Raw genomic sequence first — 16,856 nt, 5'->3', positions numbered from 1 at the left:
TTAGCTCGATTCCATTCAGTGTAGTAAAACACACCTCTACCCCCATCGGCCACAGCTGCTCAGGCATCGGACAGACATCCTCTGTATCAGGAGATCCTGTAAGGGAGGGGATGGGCATAGGGGACAGACTCCTGGGTGCTCGCTCCACGTTCTGCACTGCCTCTCCTGGAAACTCCCTGGTTCACAGGTGAGCAAGCTTTGTGCTTTTCTGTGCCGAGGCACTGTTTCTGAAGCTCTCTGTACTCCGAGTCCCCTCCCACGTCCACGCTGCCTTACAGCTCTGCTCGTTCAAACAAACGTGAAATAGGTGCAAGCAAAAAGCTCGTGATAGTTTAGTAAACAAGCCACGATGTTGGGACCATCTCTGTTTTGTTTGCTTCTTTCTTTAATCGTATCCTTTTCCTCTTTAAATGGAACTTACTTTGTCAAAACCTGACTCAGGGACCAGCCCACATAGAAATTGCCTGGGTATTATGTTTTGTTTAAAGGAACAGTGAACGCCCACAAGGTCAGAATTATTTAGTAATGAATGATAAATAAATAGAATTATTTTAATTTTTATTGCTTTTGCTCCTTGCTTTGGTAGTGGGGCTAGAGAAGAAACATAAATTAGACGTGACTGTCTCTTGGCTCATGTAATCATTCTTCAAAACAGAACAGTACATTGACGAATGCTCTGAATTTTTCTTTTCTGTCGTAGAAATTCTCTCTTTTTGTGGCTCAGGATGACCTTGAACTCAAAGCAATCATCTTGCCTCAACTGCCTAGGCTCTGGGATCACAGTCATAGAACACCATGCCTATATATGAAAATGTTCTGTAAGTTAGTGCTATTGTAAAATTATATGCAAAGAAGTCTTGAAAAACTTAGGTGGTATCTGAGTAGGAAAAACATTAAATCTGTATGAAGCAAAATACTCCCACTCACTTTTAAGACCGTTTTACAATCCTCAGGCAGGGCACGTGCCTATCCTTGAGTATTAACTCCAAAGACGAAGAAAGTCTCAAATTAAACCTATATTCTAGGTGCCTAAATTTTGAGATAATTTCTAGTTATTTTTAAGGTTAAAAAAAGCACATCTAGCCCTTTCAAATTAGATTAAAAATATTTACCTTAAAAATGACTTTATTGAAATTTTAATCGCTGCATACAATCAAATTTTCGTGGAAAAGATGAGCAAGAAAACTTTGAATTCACTTACAATGATGCAAACCACTTGGGGAGAGACGTATTTACGTACTCACGATACAACCTTTCACTTTTCCTAGTTAGATGGATAGTTAAGGGAATATATATATATAATATATTATATATAATATATATATTAGTAGAAAATCTGTTGATACTTGGTTCAGTGAGGTGATTAGTAGCTCAGGACTCTGCTGGAAATACTGTGTCCCAGCTAGGCTTTTTGATTTATTTATTTATTTTTATTTTTTGCTCCAGTTTCTCTTTAAACACAGCTAGAAGCTAATAGAAAAGAAAACTATTGTAGGAATCAAGAATAGAATTGAAGTTTTTCTCAGGCAACTAAATGGCATCCATTGTTTGCTATAAAGGCAAACTAGTTAAGTCTTCACTAAGGCAGCATGCATTTGTCAAATTTAAGTACAAAGGATTTTAGTTTAAACTCATGTGAAATTTGAAAAAGGGTGGGAAGGGTGCAGCAAGTGCTGTGCTCCAAATGTGGTTGGGTCCATTTTCCTCGCGTAGGCTCTACAGTTCTCAAAGCACAAACATGTTCCTTTCTGCGGATGACAGATCTGTTTTGATTCTTTTCTTTTTAAAAGTGAAGCACCGATAATGGAAGAATTATCCTGCCCCCTCCCGTGCCCCACCCTCGGCTAAAAAAATAAGACTCTTGTTTTGAACTGGAACTTAGTCACTGCACATTCTTGGTAAATAGATTTTCTTCTGAGTCACGCTGTCCCTGTTGAGTGCTGCGATATCTATTCCGAGATCTAAACAGCTCGATAAGAGCTGGTAATAAAGGAAAAGTTTATAGTCGAGAACCCACACATCAAAAGATTGCGATCCCCAGTATCCTCCCATCTAGCCTTTGCATAGGGTGAACCCAATGGCCTTTAGATTCTGTCAGGGCTATGGGTTCAATAATTCACAGACTCCCAGGCCGGGTCAAGTTAATGCCACTCCAACATCTTTATGACTGATGTCGTAGCCGTATGGCCCCGCCCTTTGGGGGCAGTGAAATTAGCTGTTGTGTTTTAGTGTTTAAAAATGGAGACATTTCCTTTATCTAAGACGATGACCTCCTTAGCTGCTCTGTAACTCGATATCATGTAGTTGGTTCTGGCCTCTGCTTCACCTCCCCCCCCAACCCCTTTCGCTCTTTATTTCTCTTCGCCATTTCTATTTTCTTTCCAGTTCCTCATATCAGGGAAGATGGTCCAGAGGCAGGGATGACAGGAGGCACAGCTTGTTGGGGGAGATGAAGCCCAAAGAATGAAATGGAACTGTTCTAAACGGTCTGGCTCATTTGACGAGGGCAGATCGAGGAGATGCACCTCACAAAGGTATGGTTTGGTTGGATTACCACTAGATGTGAAGTGTATTTGGCACAATGCAAGCACTTGATCTGCACCTGATCCAGTATTACAACGCCAACGCTACATGCCTTCAGAATTGTGTGCCAAATCCGGAACTCTTTACGCTTGCCTGCTGCCTAATGTTCCGAGTTTGAAGGAACCATCACCCAACTCACTAACTATGGTTCCTATTTTACAGAATATGATTTTTTTTCTCTTTGTAAATATTCCATCAGTTCTTCAGGCTGTCATTTAAAGAAGGCAACTTCCTCCTTTGAAATACAGCTGTGAGGAGCTGGAGTAATTTGCAAATAAATGAAAATAAAAACCTCAATAATTTGTTCAGTATTAATGTGGAACTTAATGCTTTAATAAATAGCTATCAATTTTGGGAAATTTGTAAATAAGATAAAAACTAAAAAGGTGAATATAATTTTATTTCTCTGGAACTTACGGTGAAAGAGGACCTTTTTTTTAATTTTTACAGGTGTCTTATAATAAAACTATGTGCTTACAGGTGTCTTATAATAAAACTATGTGCTTACCACATACCTAGAACATATATGTAAATATATGTTGTATATGATGTGATCGCTCCCTTCTGTAGCCCCAGCACTGGGAAGCCTGAGGCAGGAGGATTATCAAGAGACCTAGGATATCTTAAGTTCCTGGACAGCTAGCTACAGAGTGACACCCTGTCTTAAGACTCTTTACTTTAGCAAAGAAAGAAAAGAACTCTTTCCCTCAAGAAACTCAGATTGGAAACAGATGATTAATGAACTTTGTTCTCTATTTGGTATTTTTCTTTGGTTTCTGAGTCAATTAAAAAAAAAACCCAGGAACATAAAGAAAAAGTAGCAAAAACATATTGTTTCATGAAGGTAACTAACATAAGTTTAGGAACAGATGTTTTGAAACATCGGTGTGAAATACTGCAAACGGATGCATGGCAGTATTCTTTTCCCCTGTGAATGGTTACGCTGCCTTAATAAGATACATTTTAAGGATTGCTAGGTAAGGCAGGGTTGAGACACAAACTGTTGAAAAGCCTTGGCTGAGGGAGAAGAATAAAGACACGGGGAAACCCAGAGAAGAGCCCTGGTAGGCTCACAGCTCTGCTCCTCATCATTTCCGCCCTGCAACGCCCCTCCTGCTGAACGTGACCTGCGTACTGCAGACGCTGTCTTCCTTGGCTTTTTTTCCTGGTTACGTTCAGTTTCAGGACTGTGCCTTTTAGAGCCACTGAGCAAAAGGTTCAAACAGGCCATCAGGCCTTGACGAAAGCTCCTTCCAGCCAATTTAAACACTCGATGGGCTCTGATACTGAGTATTTCACAGCTTAGACAATTCTTAGATTTTTTTGATTCGAACAAATTTATGAGAAAATTTCATATTTTGGTCACTAAATACACTTGCTATTTAAGTTCAAGGCAGGTTTTGCCCAACAGCTTTCTGATGGGTGGTCCGGGTAGGCCGCTCCTTCACTGTAGTTACATTGTCAGGAGACCCCCCAAGTACTCGATTTTTTTAAAAACCATATTCTTATCACGTGCTTATTTTAATGTTTATCTCATTGCCATATAAAAGTGATGTTGTGAACTTCCTACTTTTTAAATTAAAGTACACTTTTTAATGAGTTCTGTTTGAAGAGTGGCCTTCACACTCTGGCTGTGATCTTTCTGTTCTAAAGTCACCAGGTTGTACCTATTTGCTCTCTATGAGCACAATTCAATTAACGTAAGAATCGAGCTCCATATTTCTTGACCTGTTTATTTGTCTTCCAAACTTTGGGCTACTTGTTTATGCAGCTTTTCAGATTCTGGCCACAGAATGAAATTAAAGCATTGGCAAAATAACACAAAATGACATAGCCTGTGTCCCATGGAGGAACCTACAGGACAGACACACAGAAGACCCACAGAGCAGGAGGGGCTTTTTGCTCTAGGCTCCATGGGGACATGATGTAACAAGCACCCGTGCTTTTGAAGGACCGATGGAAGGCTATGCCCTTAAACAGGCTGGTGATTCAGAAAGGTGTGTAGAAAGACCAGATTGCAAGCGTGGAGGAATGGGGTTGGAGGTCACGATAACTAAGAAAATTAGACTTGCTCTAACATAATCTAAGGACCCACTCAGTAGTTATGAAGCCCAGCACACGGAGGACCGTGCATCTTACTAAGATGGACTGACTGCATGCTATTGTATTTTGAAACCAAAGAATTATGAAATTTGGAGAGCGAGCCATGTTTACAAAAAGAAGATTACTCTGGTGGCAAAAAAAGGAAGCAAGTTTTGTGCAGGAGGGAGAGGGAACAAAACCAAAAGCAACGGGAAGGAGTGTGAGTAGAAGGGTGGCTGTCTTGGTTCAGTAGTGACATGTCAGTAGTGACATAGTAGAAACCTATCTACGGTTTCTGCACCTGCAAATTCAGCCAACTGTGAAAAGATAATATTAGTAAGGAAAATTCATCTTCAGTTCCCTCTTATACTTTCTTGCCATTCTTCCTTAGATAATCACTTAAGCATCTCTGTACATTTCAGTTACATTATATTATGTATTATAAATAATTTGGTGAAGATTTGATGCATATGGAAGTGTGTTCATAGGGTACATGCGAATATAACTTTACTTAGGAAATTGAGCATCCAAAGATTTTGGTATACGTTGGTGTCCTGGATCCAATCTCCTGAGCACACCAAAGGATGGCATATTATCAATATTATGTCATCTGTATTCAAATCACTTTGTTTGGCACAAACAAAATCTGAGGATTTTCACACGTGCTTAAAAAATGTAATCCATATGTCCAGCCCATCAGATAAGGACTGTATCCATTCGGAATATGGAGAAACTGAGGCTTCAGGCAGTTGACACTACCAAAAGCAAAAATTCTCACAGAGCCAAATTGTCCCACCAACATTCGAATAGTTGAGTACTAAGGTTTTTAATGTAGTACCTATGTATCAGCTGCAATGAGAGGCAGTGGGGCTTGCTGGAAAGAGGAATAAGGTTTTTAATGTAGTACCTATGTATCAGCTGCAATGAGAGGCAGTGGGGCTTGCTGGAAAGAGGAATAAAATAAGCCTAGGATAAGGATTGCTTTTGATTTGTTTAGAGACAGTGTTTCGCTCTGTAGCTCAGGCTGGTCAGAGACTCTCTATGTAGGTCAATCTGACTGTGAACTCAAGATTCTCCTGCTTCTGCCTTTCCCAGTGCTGGTATCTGGCATCTCAGGGGTACTTCCATGCCTCGTCTGGATGTTCATATTCTCTCTTTCTCTGCGTCCTTGTGTCTCCTTCCCTCCCTCCCTCCCTCCCTTTCCCCTTCCCCCTTTCCCGTCCCTCCCTCTGTCACTCTCCCTCTTCTTTCCCCCCTTTTCTTTTTCTTCCTGTACCAGGGTTTGAACCCAGGACCTAACACAATTGGGTGTAGGTTTATACTGTACTCTTGAATTACTTTGAGGCAGTCGCTTAATTTCTATGTACCCCACTTTCTGTGTGTACACGTTTTCCCTCAAAGCCAAATTCTGTGAATTTATGAACCAAATTTGCATCTATTTAGGATATTGGTCATTCCAATGAATTTGATTTTGATAGGAGAGATAGAGGAATTATTCACTCTGGAGGGAAAATAGAAGAGTTGGTAAGGAAACCATTTTTAAGTGTTAAATTTGGAAAATACCGTATTTCTGAAGAAAATATTCAGAGTTTTTACACATAGGAAAAAGCATATAAACATATTTCACATAATTTCAAATCATGGTGTGTGTGGGTGTGGGAATGCGTATTTTGTGACTCTTTTGACAGTTAACATGATGATGAAGGGTTCACCTGTTGAGGAAGAAAGTCCAGAGTGAAGATTTTGTTTTGTTTTGTTTTGCAAATCAGTTTCACAGGTGAGCAATTAGGTGACAAGCCCATCTAATTGATATTTCTTGTAGACAGTTTACTGCTGAATAAAATAAATAATTACAAGGTCACAGATTTCAAGAATCAGCGTCAGATAATGAAACTTTACCATGAAAGGTGAATTTGCTTAAGGAAAACACAGAAACTGAGGTGTACCGGATTCTGACCTTTAGGAAAATTGCTGGTATGAAATCTACAGGTTCGAAAAAAACAAACATAAAAATCCACAGGCAACTAAGGATTTTCGTCTCAAAGCCTCACGGGTTGGATTAGCAAATCCTTCTAACTGCAGATTTTTCTTTTAAAATGAACTTCTCCGTACAATGCCATACCTCAGGGGAGATGTCTGTAATTCCAAACTGCCGTAAACTCTGCTGCAAAACATCGACGTTAAGAGAACGCAGCACTTCCTCAGCCTGCAGAGCTTGCGGCTCTCCCGGTTTCCGGTTCACAGGAGATACAAACAACTCGATTTGGCGCTTCTTTTCCTGGTGAACACCGTTGGGGTATGTTAAAGACAATCGGAAAATGGTGGGGGAAATGTTCACCTGTTCCTTACAAACACTAAAGTCAGGTTTCGAGAATTAAGTCATGCCAGAGAACGATGTGAATTGACTAGTCACTCACAGAATTACTGTCGCCAGTGTGAAGTACAAAATTTTCAAATGGCCCGACTTTGGTTAGTTAGCATTCCAGAATGTGAAATTTCATATTTCACTAGATAATAACTTATTGTTCGTCTCAAATTTTAATTAATTAAATAATTATTATTATCATTTTTTTTTTTTTTGCTGTTCTTAACTTCAGAAGGTATCCTGATGATTACATTGGCTAACACAGGTTGACCCTGAGGTCTGCACCCTCCTGCCTCAGCCTCCTCAGTGCTAGAATTACAGGTGTGTACAAACTTAACATATATTTCTCAGATGCTTCCTGAACACTTATGCTTAAAGACACATTTTAAAGGCAAATGGGTTAGATAAATCCTGGACTGGAGAGATGGTTCCGTGGTTAAGAGCACTGGCTGTTCTTCCAGAGATCTGGAGTTCAGTTCCTAGCAATCACATGGCAACTCACAACCCTCTGTAATGAGATCTGGCGCCCTCTTCTGGCAGGGAGGCATACATGCAGGCAGAACATAGTATACAGAATAAATAAATCTTCCTTTAAAAAAAAAGCCGAGTGGTGGACGGTGGTGGCCCACGTTTTTTATCCCAACCTTTGGGAGGCAGAGGCAGGCAGGTCTCTGTGAGTCTGAGACCAGCCTGGTTTACAGAGCGAGTTTCAGGACAGGCTCCAAAGTTACAGAGAAACCCTGTCTCAAAAAACATAAACAAAACAAACAAACAAAAGTCAACGCAAGCGACCATTAGGCACCATCGTACTTGGTTTTTCTTCATCAACTGCATGGATGTGAAGACTGAACTGGCCAAGGAACAGGGGCCAGATGAGCTTTGATGTTCCTTTCCTCAATCTTTACCTTAAAATTGACAAACTTTTAAATTCTGCCCTTTTGTAATGCATTTAATAAATCTAGATCCAAAGCCAAGACGTCTCTAATATCTATTCACCTGAGCTAGATGACTTGGACATAATAATTGAGTTCATTTTTAAATTTTCTTGAGACCAGTTTTCCTCCCTAGGTATCTAAGACTAGCTTGGAACACCTTTATGTACCCAAGCCTGTTATCTCCTGCCTCTACCTCTCAGCTACCAGAGTCACAGGCGGGCATCATTGCGCCCAGCACAATCTTCACCCTTTTTCTCCCCAACATAATATTTTATTGATTATTTGGGAATTTTACTCATGTGCTCCGACCACACCTGCTTCTCATTCCTCCCAGGTCTGCTCTCCATCCTTGTGCCCTCCCCTCCAAAAACAGAGAAGAAAAAAGAAACCAAGTCCATGTTGCGTCCTCCACAATGAGTACATTGGAATGTGGGTCAAACTCCAAAGGCCGGCCTCTTAAAGATAGCTGAGGCTCCCCCAGCCCCGCCCTGCCCCAGCCCCCTCCCCGTCCTACCCCGCCCCCTCCCCTCCCCTCCCCGCCCCCCCCGCCCCCCTGCCCCGCCCCACACCTGCACCACCAGAAGCTTCAGCATCCCTAATTTTTAGGGACTCTCTTCAATGGCTTCCTGTTTAGATTATTTCTCATTTGGGGATAGGGTCTGTCACAGAGGCCTTCAATGTCTCCCATTTTCTCACAACTGGCAACATTTACTCTTAAAGGAAATTTTAAAATGTTGTGTTTTCTCTTCTGTGGTTAAACTTTTACAACACTCAGTTCAGACTCAGAAAATTGCTGACTTAGAATAAATGTTTTTACGGGAAATGAAACAACTCAGCTTTTACCTACAGAAAAATAAAAAGAAATATAAAACACCCTCAGAACAAATTCTGTCCATACCTGAGAATACAGACGGAGTTGAAAGAGTAGGTAGGTAGAGTGGAAAGCTGAATTTGAACAAGGTAGACAGTTTAATGCATTGGAAGCATTTATTTAGTTCTTGGTTGGGTTCCCAATAAGATAAGAATGAAGAAGGATTTTTAAAGCTATATAAAAAAGTGTGTGTGTGTGTGTTTGTGTGTGTGTGTGTGTGTGTGTGTGTGTATATGTGTGTGGGAGCCGTGGAAGTCAGAAGACAACACTGAACTCCTAAAACTGGAGTGCCAGGCAGTTGTGAACTGCCACATGGGGTGATGGGAACCAAACCCAGGTCTTCTACAGAGTAGTAAGTGCTCTAAATGGGGAACTATCTTATAGCAGTAGGCCAAAGTTTCTGTCATGGGGGCCTTAGATAGCTAGTATTTTACAAAGGAGAAGGGAAATATAAAAACATCTGATTTAAAATGGCCTATTTTATTCACTTGGCTTACACCAGTCTTCAAATGCAGTTAGAACATGCAGCTCATGACATCCGGGTTTCCGGACAGGGAGAAAATGGGGTAAAGAATGAATGTGGGTGACAGACAGCTCTGTTGGGAGCAGTGAGACCCCAGATCTTGAATTTCTTGTAATCCCCTGATCTGAGTGCCTACAGCTGCTCTGAGCACGAGACCTTCAGGAGTTCCTGATGGCAGGAGAGTGGTTTCTGGTGGGTTTGGCTGGGGCGTGGCTATCTCTATATAATCTGCCCCTGAACACAATAAAGGGGGCATTCTTGGGGAATTCAAGGATGACTCATGTCACTGTCTCTCTGTCTGTGTGTGTCTGTGTATTTTAACCTCCAGCCCCCTTGCCCGAAGCTCGCGAACTGGGTAATAGCGCACCAAACGCAGACACGGGGGCGCGGTGCTCGGCAACAGCTCTACACTCATCCCTATACAGTGGGTCCCCTGATCTCTTAGATTTCCTCACCCCCACTTCAGATGCTAATCTAGGATTTTTTTTCTTGCCTTTCCATCTGAGCTACTGGGGTAAGGATCAGCTCATTTTTTTTTTCCCATACACAATGCTTTGTTGTGTGCCTTTAGCATCCATCCCATTGATAAGCTTGACGGGGCTTTAGTAAACAGCGTCTGGACTCCTGATTCACAATGTCCCATTCTCCTGGGCAGTATTTTGGAAGTTGGGTTGGGTTACTGGAACAAGTAATCTGGTCCTTTCTTCACACCTATCAGGGGAGCTACTACTGAACTATGACAATGCTGATAAACTACTTTCTGTAAAGGGCCAGATGGTCAATTGGTTGGGCTTTATGGGTCAACCCGTTGGCTGCAACAGCTTAGCTCTGCCACTGTTAGCGTGAAAGCAGCAAACACACAACATGTGAACCAGTGGACGTGGCATGCTTCAATAAACAGGATCTACAAAAATAGGCAACTGTAGACTCATCAGTCATGGAGACTTTGATGGTAAAAAGCCAGTTTGAATTCTGAGAGTGTGAAAGTTTGCTTCTTACAATGAGACGGTTGATGTGCACTTGCTGGGGTAAGAGCCCAAACGCTGCCGCTACTCCTTGGCGGAAGATCCGAAGCAAGGTTATGTTCAGCTTGGTTATATCCATTTGCAGCGTCTGGAAAACAAAGACAGGAAATGTACAAGCTCAAGTGAACATTGCATTTTGGACAGCCAGTTCGTCACTCATAACTGGCTACAACAGTTTGGGAGCATTTGTAAATTCACATTTTGGGTACTAATATTGATACAAATAAAAATCATAGGACATACTTTATGTGAAATTTTACATGGTATTAGTTAAAACATGGCACATAATGCAATAAAACAATTCATCTAGTTATTTAAAAACATAAGTAAAATGGTCATTTAAAAAGATTTCCATTGCAATATGGCTTAATCTACTTCGCTCTTCTTTTAGATGACAGAATGAAGTCTGTGGCCAAGCCTGCTTCCAAGCTGAAGTCTCCGAGAAAGATGCTATGTAAGTTCCATAAGGCTTGAGCTGGCAGTTTCTCTATATAGCAATCTGCTGCCAGTGCCAGGCAAACAAATTGAGGTGCAGTGTGTATTTACTCTGGTGGAGAAGCCGGGTGAGACGAATGATGTGATCTAAGGTAGACTGTGCTCATTCATCGCTTGGGAAAAACACTCCTAACAGTCTAAACAGTAAAACGTTCCAGAGTTACAAACCACCTTGTGATAGTAGTAATACAGCCTAAGACAGCAGTGTTCCTCCAAACTGGACCATGAGGCTCGAAGAATTGGTTCAGCAGAGGAAAAGGAAAGCACTTTCAGGCTTATCCAGAGGATCCAACTTCAGTTCCCAGCATCGGTATCAGCAGCTCACAAACACCTAGAACTCCAGCTCCAAGGGAATCCCCACACCCTCTCTGGCCTTCTATAGGCACCCTACACCAAAAGTGACATGCACACACACACACAACACACACACACACAGAGAGAGAGAGAGAGACAGAGACAGAGACAGAGAGAGAAGGAGAGATAGAGAGAGAAAGAGAGAGATAGAGGGAGGGAGGGAGAGAGACAGAGAGATAGAGATAGAGAGAGGGAGGGAGAGAAACAGGCAGACAGACAGACAGACAGACAGACAGTCATCTTAAAAACCTGCCTCACAGTGTTTGAAGATAAGTACTTCTAAGAAAGGGAAACTGAATCTTACGCATTTCCTGTATTCTCTTACTGTTGAGTTCATTGCTTTGAGAGGAGTAGGTTATGTATAACTAAGTGTTGGATTGCTTTGAGAATTTGTAGGTCTGCTAGGAAATTATATATTCCCTACATACAAACCTTGTGAGGCTAAATGATTGGAAATGGCCAAATGCTTAATGTGACAGGAACGGGTATTAACAGTGTGGGAATATAAACAGGTGTGACGGGTCCCAGGCAAAGTGGTAGGCTCACCTACTTTCTGGACTGCATTTCTACCTTAGGGTATTTTAATGCCTGCATAGGGGTGGGGGCCCTCTATCTTGTTACAGAGATGAGCACATTGAGGTTTGAAGCAGAGCAGAGGCTTCAAAAGATTCTGCCTGGTAACAGGCAACTGCTCACTTCTGGGGAAGGCAAAAGGAGAATTTCATCAGAAACAGTCTGAAAAGCTTCATCAACATCAGCAGCAGCACTTTCAAAACATTCATACATTTGTGTTTATGCCATCTATTCTAAAAGAACAGAAATATGTTGTATTGGGGTTACAGAGATAAGAGTTCGGAATCAAAGTAGAGTAGCCGCCTTGTTCCCTCACTTGTCTCCAAGGGAGAGTCTTCCATGTCTTCTAGTTTCCATTGTTTGGGGGCAATTTTTGGTATTGCTTGCCCTGCAGTGCTAGCTTTTGCCTGAAGCATCACATGGTTGTTCTGAGTCTCTCCCCTCTATAAGTAGCTGTGTCCAGTTTTCTCCTTCTATCAGAGCTGATCATATCAAATAAGGAACTCTCCCTACTCTAGTATGACTTTAACAAATTATATTTGCAATGACCCTACTTCTAAAAAACTCATCTTCTTGGTTTTAGGGAGTTAGAACTCCAACATAAGGATTTTGAGGGTATAAAATTAAACTACACATAAGGACTAAGTCAGAATTCTTAGAAAAGAAATTGCCAGGTTTTAGCCAGGGAATTAACTAAGGATCTCAATGTTTTTGCTGGTTTCTCTGGCTGTAAGTCTATGCAAACTGCAGGTTCAGCTGAGTCCTGGGTGTTCACCCCTGAGAAGAGCTGCTCTTGGAGAACTGATTGGATGTTTAGACAGAGCCATTAGTGAAACACTTTAACTTAAAATCTTGATCTCAGTCTAGGTAAAGGTACTGTCAGTACCTGGGTAGGCTGAAGGGAGAGGTTGAAGAACACAGCCACAGTTAAAAAGGATTTTTCTATAGACAAAAGTCTGTCTCGCCCTGCCCTCCCCCCAAACACATCCAGGCTTATATTAATCATAAACTGTTTGGCCTATTAGCTCAGGTTTATTATTAACTAGCTCTTACAACTTAAATTCACCCATAGTTCTTCTCTATGTTTAGATACATGGCTTGGTACCTTTTCTCAGTAAGGCATTCCCATCTTCCTTCCCCTGCATCTGTCTGGTGACTGACTCTCTGCCTTTCCTCTTTACAGAATTATCTTAGTCTGGTTGCCCTGCCTAGACTTCCTGCCTAGCTACTGGCCAATCAGTTGTTTATTAAATCAATGAGAGTGACAAATCTTTACAGGGTACAAAGCATTAATCCGACCAGCATTGTTCCCTTGAGCATACACTACAGTTTCTACTGAACTTGGGGTTTGTGTCTTCTGTCTTGATAAGATGTGACCCTCTTTCTTCAGAGAGTGATTCTTTATGACACGGAAATCATGTAATGGCAGCTGCAGAGATGGCTCAATAGTTAAAGGCGTGTACTGCTTTTGCAAGGGACCCAAGTTTGGTTCCCAGCATCCAAGTCAAATCACCTGTGACTCGAGCTTCTTTCTGGCCTTGCTGTGCACTTCACTCATGTTTGTATATACTCTGACACAGATACATGCATATATACTTAATTTAAAAAGAAAACACTTAAAGCTCATCTTTAAAGTGATCTGTATTGTGGTTTATATATCATTTACTGTGTTTTTTTAACCGCTTAATGCTGCTTCCTGTAAGTCAACAACAATTTAATATAGAAAGTAAAACTTGAGTTAAGCCTTCAAGGACCAGCAGGATTTAGATACCAGTGGTGGTTTTCAGTTTATAGTTAGCCTATAGTTTCAAGCTTAATTCCTTTTGCTACCTACTAAAACCCAGTTTACCTGATAGCTCCCAATAACAGAGACCTCCTTTCCTCCTAAAGCCTGCCGTATAAACTGATGGCAAATGGAAGCTGTTGCTAGGTCTCAGAGACTGTATGACAGCTATCTACGTGACTGAAGGTAGAAGTCTCAGCTAACATCCCTGAAACACTGGCAAGGAGCCACTGAGTTCTGGCTTGCCCACTGTGTTTTTCAGGCAGGCTGAGTAGGCAGGCACTGTCTCTGGTCCCCAAGGGCAGGATTTGGAGTTGCAATCAACCCTGGGAACTGAGAGACAAGGGGGTTGTGTAAACCCTTGAGTACTCAATTCCCAGGGCCATGATTAACAGAGGCTTGTCACTGTGGAAACGGTATTAAAGTCTCAAATGGGAAGTAAAATAGGAACTCAAGATTAAAATCACTCAACAAAACAACTTTGTAAGATGGTAAAAGCTGTGCCTTTGAACCAGAGATTTGAATGACCCAGCTAAATGCACAGAGGTAATCAGCTGAAATTAGAACCCTCTGGCTTGCTGCAGCAAACATTTGAATAATTTGCCTCTGATCTCTGCTTGTCTGGAAGACTTTGATTGATTCCACAGAGCATGCACGGACCTCCGACTATTACCCATAAACTAAGTGATACTAAAGTATAGATTAAATAGATATATGTGTATTTGGGGTCCTCATACATGCCAGACAGAATGTGAGTACAAATTTGGAAAGAAGAAAGAATTCTTAACCAATTGACAATTTTATTTACAACAGAAGAGGAGCGTGGCTTCCTGTAGTTAATGGGTATATGCCACCTACATCTTTGTGAATAGGTATTGGAAACATTTAGCTCCTTCTGTACTGTTGCATACAGGTTTGAATGAGATAAAGCAGAAATTTCCAAGGCATATAATAAGGCTATAGCTTCCTTTTAAAGTTACCATAAAATAGCTTACGATATATTTTAGTCTGAATTCTAAGCCCCACTTGATTGTTTCTATGATTAAAGATTTCCGTTTCAGGGAGAAATGGAAATTCTAAATGGGAACGTTAAGGTATTTTATAGCAGTCAGTCACTCACACAGTTGCTATGTTCATGAGTTTGGATCTAAAATGTCCCTCAGAGGCCACATGCTAATGATTTAGTGACCTGGTCCTGAGCCTTAATAAGTGGAGCCTAGTGGGAGGAAGTTAAAGCAAGCTGAGATGTCCTTGGAGGAAGTCCCAAGCTCTATCCCCTTCTCTTTCTTTGCTTACTTATTGTCTCCAGGTTTTGAGTAATTTATACTATACTACTATGCCAAAGGCCCCAAAGCAACAGGCCAACTGACCATTGGCTGAAACCGCAAAAATTGATTTTCTTTAATATGTGTTATAGTAACAGAAACTAACATATTACATAAGGGGAAATTGGGTACTAAATCCCTAAAATTCTTGAGAGAAATTCTGTCTCCCCATAGTCGCAAAGGAGTCTACTTTGTTAAGCACCCCCTTCTTGGTCTCAGTGAGTCTCTATTCCTGACTTCATTCTCAGTCATTGAACCCCTGTATTTGGTTAGAATTATATTGGCAAGTGATTTCCAGAACATTTTTTTTTTCTGTTGTGTCTTTGAAGTTCTCTGAGCAGAGAACTTCAATTCCTTTGAAGCGTTTGTAGGGATACTCAGTCCTGTCTTATCGCTCTGTGTTTGCCACTTGCTTCTGTTTTAAATATGCATTCCACATTCCTATTCTTCTCTGTTGTGTGCCTTGCTACACAGATATTCCACCTGGGCTTCTAACCCAACGTTAAGAAACTCAGTCACTTCTTCCTCTCTCTACCCACAACTAAACTGTCTTCTCTTTTCATGTTTTACATGGTGAAATTTCATATTTGGTAATCACTTTGGCTGACTTCTTTCTGATCCTTCACTATTTTGATAGCGAATTGGCAGTGTCTATTCCACTGTCTGTTGTCAGATAATAATCTCATCTCTACTGTTCATTTCCTTCTCAGTCTTTCTGTGAATGACCCAACCATTTTTATCTTATCTATATTTTAATCATCTTCGTCAGATCTGTCAATCATCACTCAGTGGCATCAGTCAGTCATATCAGTCCTCTCTCTCTCTCTCTCTGTCTCTCTCTCTCTATCCCTGACTCTGCGTCTATATCTATCTCCATAGCGCTGTGTGGTGGTGTGTGTGTGCGCGCGCGCACGCGTGCGCCTGTGCATGCCCAATCATGCCATGGAAGCGTTGTTAGAGGGTAGAGGAGAGTCAGAAGAACACTCAGCCTCAGTTGGCTCCTACAATTCGTTGTTGTTCCAGGAAATTCAACTCAAGTCACCAGGCTTGGTAGCAAGTGCCTTTACTCAGTGAACTTTCTTATTGACCCATCTAATTAATTTTTTCATTATGAACACCATAATGACATGTCCAAAATGCTAGTCCAGTCAATGCAAGTATGGTCAAAATACTTAAAAGCACTCTCAGTTTTTAAATGGTCTCTGGTTAACCAAGCTTGAGTGCTCTTCCTGTCTTAACCCCACCCACCTATCTATTACATACATTACGTTCTATACATTGTAGTCACACCTTGAAGCTTGTGGACATGTTATTCTCTCTCCCACCCCGTCAATTCACATATGCCTAGCTGGCAAAGGGCTGGTCCCTCTCTTTGGAGTCTCGGTTCCATTCTTAGAAGGATGCTACAATTCCTATGCTCTTCATTTGAATGTATCTTTTATATAGCTGGATTTAAGTATCTGTTACTTTCAAGTGAGGCTCAGGAGTGCTATAGTTTTGAAGGCATTTTATCTTTGAAATTATGTTTATGATGCTTTTAGTAACAAATGACATTTTGCCTGGATATTGGATTTTTAATTCAATTGCTATTTTTATTTTTTGCCTTTGAAACCTGCTGCTATTATTCCAGTGCCTTCTGGCAATGAAAGTTACTGTAAAATATATCCCGAGTTGAGGCTAGCCTTCTGGTAGATAACTTACTTTTTCTGCCTGTAATCTCATAAGATCCTTTATCTCTAAAGTTAAGCACACACACACAGACACAACTTTCTCACACTATTTCCTTGATTTATATTCCTATAATGCAGAATGCCTTTGAAATCTATAGATTCTAGACTTAGTTGCAGAAATATTCTTTCTTGCGCTGCATGTGGATGATTTGTTTCTAAATATTTTAGTCTCACATTCAAATACAGCTGAGCCATTATATGCTGTATTTCTT

At 41.1% G+C, this 16,856-nt stretch overlaps 1 protein-coding gene across 1 annotated transcript in view; it reads right to left on the bottom strand.

Annotated features, from left to right (window-relative positions):
* Ptprr (protein tyrosine phosphatase receptor type R) overlaps nucleotides 1–16,856 on the bottom strand; it is a 234,067-nt gene that overhangs the window by 95,694 nt on the left and 121,517 nt on the right. Inside the window, exons 3-4 of the mRNA XM_038314810.1 lie at nucleotides 10,359–10,472; nucleotides 6,788–6,943 (exon numbers count right to left, since the gene is read on the bottom strand). Of these exons, the coding sequence (XP_038170738.1) occupies nucleotides 6,788–6,943; nucleotides 10,359–10,472 (270 nt within the window). The remainder of the gene's footprint in view (nucleotides 1–6,787; nucleotides 6,944–10,358; nucleotides 10,473–16,856) is intronic.

Source organism: Arvicola amphibius, chromosome 17 (genome assembly GCF_903992535.2).
Source record: "Arvicola amphibius chromosome 17, mArvAmp1.2, whole genome shotgun sequence".
Classification (NCBI taxonomy): Eukaryota; Metazoa; Chordata; class Mammalia; order Rodentia; family Cricetidae; genus Arvicola; species Arvicola amphibius.
This window is presented reverse-complemented; position numbering and strand designations above follow the sequence as displayed.